Genomic DNA, 12,790 nt, shown 5'->3' on the forward strand with positions numbered 1-12,790 from the left:
GGAGGACTTAGAGATTCAGAGCTTGTCTTAATGAATAATCAGTCTACATGATAAAAACATTGTACTTGTCTATACAGATGCAAATCAGCATGATTAGGTCTAATCTCTCTTTCTTTAGTTCTCACTGATTAAGAGAACCCATAATTTGTACAGGTCATAATTTAGTTGATGGCTGTGTTTGTTCTAATGTGCACAGTGAAAACAAATCAGCCTACAGTTCTTAAGAAACATGTGCTCAACATCAGATGCACACTCGTAATTTCATGTGAAACCATTTGCTAACTACAAAAAAAAAAAAAAAAAAAAAAAACCTTGGAACATCATCTGCTTTTCAATGGGGATTTGAATTTGTCTATTGTCTTGTGAAGATCTCATCCCTTAGATTGTAGCGTTAAGTTGCAGAAGCATGAAAATATTTTGTAGCAGCTGAAGTATTTTCCGACAGTCAGCATGAGGTTTTTGTGAAACTGAATAGCAAAGGGGAATAATAAGAGTGATTCAAAGCAGCTTAATGAAATGATGCAAAAGATGGGACTCAGGGCTACTGAAACCTCTAAACGAGGCAGACTGGGGAAATGTACTGTGCATCCAGCAGAGATGTTTGTCTGTGTTCTACATTTCTGCTTTTTCTTCCTATACACTGGTCTGTAAATAGCTACACAGTCGCAGACTCACTTCACTTTTTAGAAAACCTTGATACATGCAATGAAATATGTTTGGGAGAACAAAGGGTCTTTCAGTACTTGTGCAGTAGGACTATTCAATTTGACACAAAAGGGTTCCTCTTTGAAACCTGTAAGCAGGGGTGCACATCATTTTTTTCAGCCTGGTTCTCATAAGAGAACATGGAGATTTGGTTTGGTCCTTACACTGCATATAGCACGACCCATTAAATATAACTATACAAAATAATTAATAATAGTTATAATATAATTGCACTTTATTTAGTTAGTTTTTTAAATAAAATAATAAACTAAATGATAATGTGTGATATTTACTGCTACTTTCTTTGTTTGCCTCTTTAAGAAGAATCACTTTATGTATTCCCTAATTGTAAGTCGCTTTGGAAAGAAGTGTCTAAAAAAATAAAAGTTTTTTTTTTTTGTTTTTTTTTTTTTGTTTTTTGGCCAGCAAGTATACTTGCATCCAGATTTAGCACTGCTGCTGATTAAAGAGCTTCAGTGAATGAATGTCACAGTTTTGCATTGTGCTTTAAAAATAGCAAGGGATATCCTAGATTTATGCTTTCAGATTGAATAGAAATCTTGTACAGAACTGTTTGTCGAGAGCTGTCAACCATGTTGGTACGCAAATGCACTGTCAGAACTTACTTTTACAGTTCCTTTTTATTATTTTGGACGTGCTTATGTGCACTCATGTGCACCCCTGCCTATAAGCATTTTACCACCATCCACCCAGAATGTTTCAGGCATGGTTAACTGTGCACAACTGTGCTGCTGGAATGCATATGTGATGTGTTGATTGTTTTCAAGTGAAATATTTTTTCCACACTACTTTTCTATCAGCAGTAGCTCATTAAACCTCATATAATACCTTGATATTAGTCATATATTACATGTATTTGTCAGTAAATGTAATTTAGTCTGGGAGCTTTTACCTTTTGTAAAACACTTTTCTTTTTTTCACCTTTTTATATCATCATCCATCAAAGTAGCCACCTTTTGCTTTGATTACTGCTTTGCACACTCTTGGCATTCTCTTGATGAGCTTCAAGAGGTAGTCACCTGAAATGGTCTTCCAACAGTCTTGAAGGAGATCCTCGAGAGATGCTTAGCACTTGTTGGCCCTTTTGCCTTCAGTCTGCGGTCAAGCTCACCCCTAAACCATCTGGATTGGGTTCAGGTCCGGTGACTGTGGAGGCCAGGTCATCTGGCGCAGCATCCCATCACTCTCCTTCTTCAAATAGCCCTTGATGCCTTCAGTGTGACTCTACAATTTTCATAGTCATGAAAATAAAGAAAACTCTTTGAATGAGAAGGTGTGTCCTAACTTTTGGTCTGTAGCCTACTGTATACTGACTTTGTATTATTATGTGTCCTAATAAGATGGGAAATGTCAATTATGGTATTGCCCTTTTTAGAGTTTAAGAGACAGAGGGGCATGGAGAAAGAATCTTTTCACATGTCAAACAGCCATAATATACAGGTTCCATTCTAACTAGGAGTGAACTAAGGTCACAGCAAGCGTCAGACTTCAGCTGTTTCTCCGGTAATGGAAGGAGATGGTATGGACAATTTTTCTGAAGTACTTTATGAGTGCCTTTTCCATGTTTTAGTATAAATGAACTAGAATCTAAAAAGCATTTGGATAAAAACAAATTGGTAAGTCCAAAGCTTTAATCATAGACTTCAGACAAATTACTTCTCATGATGTTGAAATTTCTCTATGTGGTTTACTTCAATTTCTTTCCTAGTGAGCAATCAGATTTTTCCGGTACCTGTGTCATTCGCCTCGTATAGTAACCATTCAACTCACATCCTGCATATTTAGCTTTTCCTAATTACCCTATCTTTCCACATCATGAGAACAACCTTACATACTATTTTTAGCTTGCATAGCCAAGGAAGCCTAAACGCCCCGCAGATACCGGAAATAATGTGCTAGTTTCCTTGGTACATGGCCATGTTTCCATCAGATGAAGGTGTTTTCTTTAGCCAAGTGCTCCGAGGTCCTGCCTTCTGTCCCGGAGAGTAGAGGGTCAGTGTGTCTCTCCTTCTCTCTGCTCTGTTTGTTTTATGGAGCACCAGTTTCCTCAGCCAGTTTTACTCCACAGCTCAGAGATCTCTTCTGATCTACCCTGAAAAAAAAAAAAAAAAAAAACTGCCATTTTGTCAGAAGTCCAAAGGGTTATGGTTATCAAACCAGCACAGAGACTCGCAGTACTAGTCTAATGGAGGTGAGCTTTACTTTTCGAATTTAAGTAAGCCTGAATCATATCCTTCACAAATAAAAAGAGCAGATTCGTTTCTTCCTGTTATTTAAAACACAGCCAATCATGTCACGCTCACCCCCCGGTAATTTTACAAATACGGAAATCGCTGAAGTCTTCCAAGAAATGCTAAACTTATTCTCTGGAAAGTCTGCATCAGCAGTCCACCATTCGCACACAGTGACTTAAACCGTAATGTGTCATTAATGCAAGAGAACAGAGAAAGGGGCACAGATTGCCAGGTCTAAAGTAAAGAGCTTTATTCATAGCTGTCACCAGCTGAAAGCCGGTGTAGCTCTAATAGAGCAATCTTTATTCTTAATGGTAATACCCCATCCATTTGGTCCATTTGGCTCAGTACATGAGCTTTAACCCTTGTGTGGTGATTTTTGTTATTCAGTATTCGCGGGTCTTGAGGACCTGCTGCATTTTTGGGTTTTTAATTCAACACAGTTAACAAAATTATGTTCAAATACTCAACAGATGTTTACTTCATCCCAATTGCAAGCAATATAAACAGCATATATGGCTCATATATGCCCTTTACCTTTGTTAGATCAGAATTATGAATTAACTCTTTCCCCTCCATTGACAGCTTTTGGTGTTTTTACTGTGATACACTCGGGGCGCTATTACTCATCTTCTGAATGAGTACAAAACCTCCCGAAAAAAAAAAAAAAAAAACACACACACAAAAAAAAAAAAAACGTGAAAAGGACGGATAAACTAGCGATCTCTTATGTAAAGAGATGCATATTAAAAATAATGCGATCATCAGCAATATAAATGAAAACTGCATGATGTTACAGAGTAAAATGCTGATCTAGGAAGTGGTAGCCTATATTTCTGTGCAAGCTTTGGAGGTACTGATGGAAGCAATTCACTGGTTTTATGCTTTGATAAGTGTACTGAATATCAGCCAGATGCAGTTTTTGACAAAAATGCGATTTTCTCTGCTTTTTGCTCAAAATTATGCATTTTTATGAAACCTATCTATTTTCAATTGTTGATGAAAATAAAATGCTTTAAGATTTTTAAGTAAAGGCTCTTATCTTTATTTTGGTGTATTGCATATTCAAATATTTATACAGCAAAATATACTGGAGTCCATCAAATATGAGTGAAAATCATCGAAATCGCTGGCAGTGCCTGGTAACTTGAAAAAAAAATGCTGATGGGGAAAGAGTTAAAGTGCTACAACCTTGTACGGGAGTGGAAGGGGAAGAAACACAAAACTAACACTTACATACCCATACAAATAGCAGGACAAGACAGTAAGAAGGAAGAGTGAAGGTACAGGACCTAAAATTTCCACTCTTTTATTAGCCCCAGGTCCATCCTGCATGTAATATAAGTGTGTGGGGGGTGTACAGTGATGGTTACTGAACATTTTCTGATAAATGTTCTTCACAGAAAATGAGCCAAGTCCAATGAGTAGGAGTATGAAAAAAAAAAAAAAAGGAATCGTAACATTTTTCTTTTGATAAAAAGTGAAAACGGTTCCACAGACCTGAGCACCATACCCTTGTTGAACAGCTCCAGCTGAGCTGATTCGAGGAGAAGGACGGATCAGTGAACACATCACTCCCTCTTGTGGAAGAAGAAAACAATGACCAGAATAGCTGATGGATGTAATAATTAAGTAAATACTGCATTTAATACAAGACAGTATTTATTAGATCAAAAGTGAAAGAAAGAAAGAAAGAAAGAAAGAAAGAAAGAAAGAAAGAAAGAAAGAAAGAAAGAAAGAAAGAAAGAAAGAGAAATTTAGATTTGTTCGTTCACTTTTCAGTTGTTTGCTATACAAAATCAAGATAAAGGAGTTGACATTTCGAGATTGTCACCTTACGATGAGCAAAATATGAGATAAAGCAAAAGGATAACAAAAGTGACAAAGTGTTTAAAGGGATAGTTCACCCAAAAATGAAAATTACCCCATGATATACTCACCCTCAAGCCGTCCCTTCTTTCAGATGAAAACCATTGTCTTTATATGCAAGTATCACAGTTAGCGGAAGCTAGAGTTTACGGTTTATAAAGTTTTAAATATGGATATTTTTTCTTACACAAACCCATCACTTCACTTCTGCAGACCAGTATTAATCCCCTGGAGCCATGAGGAGTACTTTTTATGATGGAAGAACACACTTTTTGGGGTTTTAAAATCTTGACCCAATGCACTGCCATTAAAAAGCGTGGAAGAGCAGGACTTTTGTAGTATTAATCTGAAAGACTCATAATACACTTGGGTGGTTTGAGAGTGAGTAAATCATGGGGTGATTCTCATTTTTGGGTGAACTATCCCTTTCATTAAATTTAAAAATGCCTTTGAAAAATGAAAAAATAAATAAACACATAAATAAATAATAAAAAGAATGGTCACAGGGTTGATGGATAATCTGAACACAGAAGGACAAACAAAGTGTCAGTCAAAGTCTAGAAATATATATATTCTCTTCTTGGTTTTGGCCTGTATAATGTCTGTCTGTGTGGAGATGAAGGCAGATGTTTTGTTGTCCACTGATCGCATCTCCTCCCACTTTAACTAAGTCCCATTTCCGAATGAGATTAGATTTGTCCTAGTCACCATGACTGTCTCCCCTTGTTTAAGATTGAAACTTAAACAGAAACTTAAACTGAGACAGAACAACTGATAATAAGAAATGACCCATACCCAGATGTGTGGCATAAGCTACTTGTTATTTACTAGTGCAGCTATTACACTGCTATAACAGTGTGATTACATCTGATCTTGTACACCCCTGTCGTAATACATTTCTGTAATGTTTCTGAGAAAAATACATTTTATGAGTTTATTAAGAAAATAAAATGCAGGGTAAAACTTGAAAATGGAAAACTGTATAGTTACATTAAGGTCAGTAAGATGTGAATGCATTAAGTTGATCACAAGTAGCATTAAAAGTGTTTACTTTTACAAGTAAATAGTTACAAAAGATTTCAGTTTTTTATTTCAAATAAATGCTGTTCTTTTGGGCTTTTGGGCCAAAATAATCGACAGTCTCCACAAAAACATTAAGCAACCAAACATTTATTAAAAATAAAAAAAATCCTAATCACCAAATCAAGATATTGCAATGATTACTGTAGGATCATGTTCTACAAGGGGGATTTTCAACATTAAACATGTTCTTTGTATTTTTGATGAAACAAATGCAGCCTTGGTATGCATAGACGAAAAAGTTTTACTGACCCCAAACTTTTGTACTTTATGATACATTAATATAATCATCTATTTGATAAATCAGTAAGGAAAAAAGGTGTGACATAATTTATTGGTCTTAATTTAACAAGATAACTTTGACAGTCCTAAAAACTCTCCTCTCAAAATGTACGCAACCTTTAAGCACGTCACCGAAGCCCAGGTTGAAAACTGAATTATTAGTGTTTGTAAGAGAAACTAAGCATCCTGAAAACAACACAACAAGTCTCGCAGACAGAAATGTTTATTTGAAATGCTTTGAGACAATTTATAAAAAAAAAAAAAAATGAAGAAAAACAAAAACAAAATGCAAATAAAGAAGGAGAGCTGGCAGTTTTTAAACCAATTTAAAATACAGTCTTTGTTGAAATGATCTGAACAACTGCTGAAACCAGGATGGAATGAATGATTCATGAAGGCACTATTGAGTGTACAACTAATGTTGGTTTGAGCCTCATTCTTTCTTTTTTAATCTTCTGGTAAAATGCAGTATAATAAGGATTTCTGTAGAACGTTGAGACCACGTTACCTTAAGTCAGTATTCTGCTATATGATGATACTTCAGCCTGTCCTAAACAGTCTGTGTAGTTGAACAATGAAAGATGAAAGTTCATCTTAGAGGTCAGTTTAAAGTTTAACTATTCCATTTCATTATTTTAGAATCTTCAGGAGATACAACGAACGAGAGAAAAAAAAAAGAAAAAAAGAAAGAAAGGAGAAATAGAAAATAAAGCAAGCACCAGTGGGATCCATCCACCCAAAAAAGTCTGTTTTCTAAATAACTACTATGATTTAAAACTCTACAACTTTGAATTTCTTACAACCATTTGGTCCAATTACATAAAATATACATATAAATACAATTTTTACAGATATGAAATCTGTTTTACCACATTCTAAACTCTGGCTACAATACTTTTACTAAAGTCTGTAAACACTGTTCATGGCATTCTATTAAAATGTAGTATTCACAATGCAAGAAAGAGTTAATTCACAAAACCACAGTTAGTATTAAAATAAAGAGGTGCTCCTGATGTACCAGACGTCTGGTACCAAAAGCAGTACCCTTTTGACCCTGTTCAGAATTGATTTTTCACAACAGTGACTGATGGCCAAAGTGGTTCTGTCATTTTCTTTTGGAAGGCATGATGAATTGCGTGAACATTTTATGTAGATGTTACAAATGTTTTAACTGCTCTGAAAGTCAATAAAAAAGATTTAGGCTTGATATCGAGAGTCACAGTCAGCACTTGTGTGAAGTCTCTCAAAAAACATACTCTAGAACCCTTAGCCCCTCTTCCAGGCATGTCTTCTTCTCTTCCCAGTGAAAGCGACACAGAACAGTACATGGACAGGGCAAATGACAGTTGGGCCATGCTAATGTCAACTCTAGTTTACTTTTGGATAGATTTTCTCGTAAAAGAAGTTCTGAGCCAGCAGGTAAAGCTCGCCGTCTTTTTCCCTGACGCTGTGAGCGCGCACAAACTGAAACTGTTCCAGTGCAAACTCATAGAACTCGTTCTCCATCTTCCATATGTTGGACTGCTGCAGCTTTGAGATGGACTCTTTAGTGGGAGGTTTCTTCTCGCTCGTTTTCCTCAGGTGAGACTTCTTGCCTGCAGTTTAAGTCAAAGACAAAATAAAACGCAGGTCACTCAGGAGGTTGCACTGGTTTGTATAATTAAAAAAAAATAATAATTCAATGCTGAATATCTGAATAAAAACTAAAACGCATCAGGGGATTTTTAGAAACTAATCATTTGAATTGTACCCCTATTATGGATTTTTGAAAATGACCTTTCATGCAGTGTGTAACACAGCTCTCAGTGAAAGAAGACACATCCTGCAAAGTTTTAAATCTGAAAGTGCACCGTGTATAAAGTTGTTGTCTCTCAAAAGAAAGAGCTGATTCTGAATCACTGAAATGAGTCGTTTTTAAAATGAATCCCAAGCTGAAACATTAGCATATTGCCCGCCTACTTGTCAGTCTTTTCAAGTTGGTCTGAAAGAAAAATGCAAATTCATTCTTTGCCACTAGGTGCCGCTTTTGGAGCAGTAAATAACGGTTTCCCAGGTAACGGTTGTATACAAACCAGCACTGCTCTCACAAACACTGCTTTATTTATAGTAGCCTAACTCATAGTAATAATACATGGCTCAACGCACCTTCTCAAAACAGTTCTGAAGCATGCTTTTTGTTTAGGCTATGTTTGTTAACACACCACCAGTGTTTCCTACATAGACTGTATAAAAATAGACTTGCAAATGAAAATTGATTCTTTGCCAGCAGGAGGCGCTGTTGTAGTGTAGATATAGCCTTTCCCTGGTAACGGATGTAATCAAATAAGTGCTGTGCTCATAAATACTATGAAAAAAAGAAATGAAAATGACATCAAAGCTTTTCTAAAGATGGTTGGTTCTTTACAATGATACACTCAAATAAAAACACCCGCGCTACATTTTAGTTTTGAAACATGCAGTGCTCAGTTTATTTAACCATAGTCTTTGATTCAGCGAAGTAGAACCCTAGTAGCAGTCAGTTTTCATATTGTGACAAACTGAGAATTTTCTAGCCATTCTTTTCCATGCAATTACAATGAGCTTCCAAGCTTAATTATGGATGCAAAATAACCATAAGTATATTTTAAAATAAATCCATATGACTACTTCTGACTGAAACTATACAATACCTGTGGCATACAGACCAAATCCAGTAGCTGCAACTCATTTGGTCAAAAGAATCATTTAGTCCGTGAGTTAAACTTGAGTACAGGATCAGTCCGGTTCATAAATAAAGTATTCAAAAGCGTTTCCAAATGATTTCATTTCAACCAATTAATTGACAAGATTTGAGGAAGAATTATTCATCTACAAATCACACATTAAGGTAATTTTTTCATGGTCTGTCATGAATGTTGGAACTTGACCTTTAGGCTGTTTATCACACAAAGCTATTGTATTCACCGTTTGTGTTACACATGGAATAAAAAAAGTTGGGTTTGGAAAGACAGAGATGAGTAGATAAAGTAAAGTAAATGTAGAGAGTAGAATTGTCTTCTTTTTTTAAACTATCCCTAAAAGAGTTGGAGTACCTGTGCGGTACAGCTCAGTCGCTCCTCTGAAGAAACGTGGCAGGGCTGCCTCGAGCATCATGATAAAATCCTCCAGCTCCTCAGTCACTCCCACAAGCAGATACTCATTCACCAAATTATACTTGGCCTGCTCGAGAGCCCAGCTACTGCCAACATTCCTGCACAAACAGACACACAGGATCGTTTCCAGCTCCTACATACAGCAGTTTAGAGAACAAATCACTAAAAAGTAAATCAATCAATTTGTCTAATGCGAAAGAGCATTACATAAAAACTTGAGTAACAGGCTGCTCATATTACCCACCAGCACTCAGAGTAATGGCCGCAGAAGAACGGGATTTGTAACCAAAGCTTCTCAGGAGCACAATCCGAACCTCCTGATGACACACACTCATCAAACGTCTGAAACACATTCACACATATTGCACCTTAGCATGCACATGGGGAGAAAATTAATAGTTCCTTTGAATAATAGTTCAAATAGATAATACCTTTTTGTCCCCCTGCTTCCTCCGCCTGAGACCTGGCCGATAATCATCTCCAAATCGGAGAAAGTAGTAGTAAGACACCAACCTCTCGATAGGGTCTCGTACAATGTTGATGTAAACCGGCTTCCCCTTCACTCCGAACCTATTTATATAAACAGATTATATTATATTATGATTATGTAAAGTGTAGGGACTTTTGTGTCTTAAGAAAACATATAAACATTTTAACTACGATGAAGTGTAGTGCAACTGCTTCCAGTGATCGTGGTGAAGGTTTTGTCTCAATCCAGCAAAACTTACTTCGTGAAGTCCAGGTAGGAGACATGGCCGTGGTAGAAACCTGGTTTCATTTCTCGCCAGGATGTCACATTCCTTACAAACCTCATCTGTAAGCACAAGATAACACATTCGATTTGTCCCTGTGCAGAGTTTATAAACCTCCAAATGTATTTTACTGCATGTGTGTTATGCCCCCATCATTCAAGCATCAGCGATATCCAAATCTCAAATAACAATCTCGCACTGACGCACTGCATCTGTCACGGGCTGCTAAACAAACCAGCCAAGAGACTACTTAATGCAAACACATTTCAGCAATGTTTTCTCCAAACATCCTCCCCATAGTCCCACAGCTGTGCTCTGCTGGGAGGGAAAGGTTGTATCATCTGCACCGTCGAAAGGCTTCGATGAAAGCTAGACTGGATATTACCTTGGGAAAATCACAGATAAATAACACCTTCCCTCGGTGTGCTCCGAGGCCTATTATTTCGTGGATGGCAATGACGTGAATACAAATGTAAACATACACTCATGATGGCACACTGACAGAGCCACATACTGTGTTGAATAATGCTGACACATGTGAGGTCAAAATGATGCTGAAATGCTTTATTTGAAGGGATCACCATCCACTCTGCAAATAAAACTCAAGATTGATTTCTGTTAGCTGCAAACACGTTCCCTTATATAACAAAGCTTGTGATGAACAGAGAATTGTCTTTCTTTGCTGCTGTCAACAAGATCTGTTTTCCCCCCTTGTTCTTCTTTGTATCTGTTGGTTCAGCGCTGCATGTCACACAAAGGCACAGCAGCAGTGTGGATATTGACAGTAGGTTATGAATTATAGAGGTGGAGCCAGAGATGAGACGGCTTGTTAGACAGAAACACAGGACTGTATCACCTGGACTGTCAGAGTGAGAATTGGGCAAAAGACCAACCAGAATGTCATCAGTACAAACACGCTACACCTCTGCACTTGGTCTGAACTGCACAAGATGAGTGTGCTTTTAAAATGTGCCCTATAACTGGCATGTTTATACAGTATATTGTATGTGGCTATTTAATTATTACCCTGTTTAAGCATTTTTTAAGCAAATAGCTGCTGAAAATTCAGCTTTGCAATCACAGGATTCACATATAGAACCATTTAAATGTTGTTATAGTTTAAAGTGTCCCTTTTATAGATTTTTGAAAATGATCTTTCATGCAGTGTGTAACACAGCTCTAAGTGAATGAAAACAAAGTTTTTAATCTGAAAGTGCACCGTGTATAAAGTTATTGTCTCTCAAAAGAAAGAGCTGACTCTGAAACTTTGAAACGAGTCGTTTTTAAAACGAACCCCAAGCCGTTTCATGTTAAACTGCAAGTTTAATCTTCTGGACGAGTCAAATTCACAAATGAATCATTGGGACAGTCTAAAATGCTTAACGTGAAAGAACATGGCTTTATGCATCAAAACTGTGTTTTAAAAAGACCAAACTCAGTAAACAAATTATTAATAAAGCGTTCTATTCACAGACAAGCAGATATGAGCCCAGAATACGAACGCAACACATTTAATTATGCGTTAATCATTTTACTCCCATAACCTGCTTGTCTGTAAATAGAATGCTTTATTAAAAATGTTTAAAAACACGTTTTAATGCATTACGCCAAGTGAAGCGTTTTCCTTGAAGGCCAATGGTTTTCTATGGGAGGATAACACTTTTATTTATCAACTGCATGACAGATATGTAACAATAAATAGTCTTGTCATGCTATATAAATTAAAGCAATACTGATACATCCTTTTCATTTCCTTTCTCTGATGATATGAAATGATCACATTTTCAAAAATGATTTAATTCATAATTCATAATCTGATTGTCCACTGTGGACAATCAACCCAAGTCATTTATTAAATGTAGTGGGTTGTTCATCTGTTAGCCTAAAGATCAGTTTAATTTAGCAAAACAATCATTTCAGGGACAAGGCAAGTTACAAGTTAATATTTTTTTGCATTATAATGAAAGCTTTGTAAAACTGCACAGCGTTTTTTGCCTATTAAACAAATTACTCCGTCCTACACCAACTACGACACATTTCCTATCATACATGTCTATGAAAGACGATGAACCAATCAGAGTAGGTATGAAGCCCCACCTGGAATGAAAATGCTAATATATTCTTTGCCAATAGGTGCCACTTTGGTGGCTGTAAAAACAGATGTTTCCCAGGTAACAGCTGTACACAAAGCAGCACTGTGCTCACAAACACTGCTTTATCAGGCATTAAAGGCATAATGTTATGAAAATGAGACCAATCACTGCAGATTAGCATCACGCAGAGGTCATTAAACAAATTGCTTATTATAAGACAATGAAAGTGTTTTTTTTTTAACCTTGAATGCACTTGTATCAACCTGTTGTTGGGGACTCCCAAAACCAAAATATGAACCTTTCATTACCCATAATAGTGGGACTTTAAATTAAAAAAAAAAAAAAAAAAACAGTTATGGATTTGAAAAGAGACTCGGCTGAACCACAGAGGGACAGTGACTTCTTTCAGGGTGTTCTGAGTTCATTTGAAGTGTTCGCATACAGTTATATAGACCTTTGTACCAAGTGCTCAAACAAGGCATGTGTGACAACCTCATTAATCTTTGACAACTCATATGGAGTGGATTGCAAAACTTAAGAATTCTGTTCACATAAATGTTAAATAATCTCAAAATATTCACAGAAATGGCAAACATTTTGATGCAATGTAATGGCGCTTTTCC

At 36.6% G+C, this 12,790-nt stretch overlaps 1 protein-coding gene across 1 annotated transcript in view; it reads right to left on the reverse strand.

Moving 5' to 3' along the window:
* Positions 1 to 6,398: 6,398 nt before the first annotated feature.
* The window catches only part of LOC128015541 (heparan sulfate 2-O-sulfotransferase 1), a 72,530-nt gene continuing 66,138 nt past the window's right edge, over positions 6,399 to 12,790 (reverse strand). The window contains exons 3-7 of the mRNA XM_052599428.1: positions 10,051 to 10,136; positions 9,754 to 9,892; positions 9,567 to 9,664; positions 9,263 to 9,420; positions 6,399 to 7,786 (exon numbers count right to left, since the gene is read on the reverse strand). Coding sequence (XP_052455388.1) covers positions 7,560 to 7,786; positions 9,263 to 9,420; positions 9,567 to 9,664; positions 9,754 to 9,892; positions 10,051 to 10,136 — 708 coding nt within the window. The 3' untranslated portion in view covers positions 6,399 to 7,559. The remainder of the gene's footprint in view (positions 7,787 to 9,262; positions 9,421 to 9,566; positions 9,665 to 9,753; positions 9,893 to 10,050; positions 10,137 to 12,790) is intronic.

Source organism: Carassius gibelio, chromosome A6 (assembly GCF_023724105.1).
Source record: "Carassius gibelio isolate Cgi1373 ecotype wild population from Czech Republic chromosome A6, carGib1.2-hapl.c, whole genome shotgun sequence".
Classification (NCBI taxonomy): Eukaryota; Metazoa; Chordata; class Actinopteri; order Cypriniformes; family Cyprinidae; genus Carassius; species Carassius gibelio.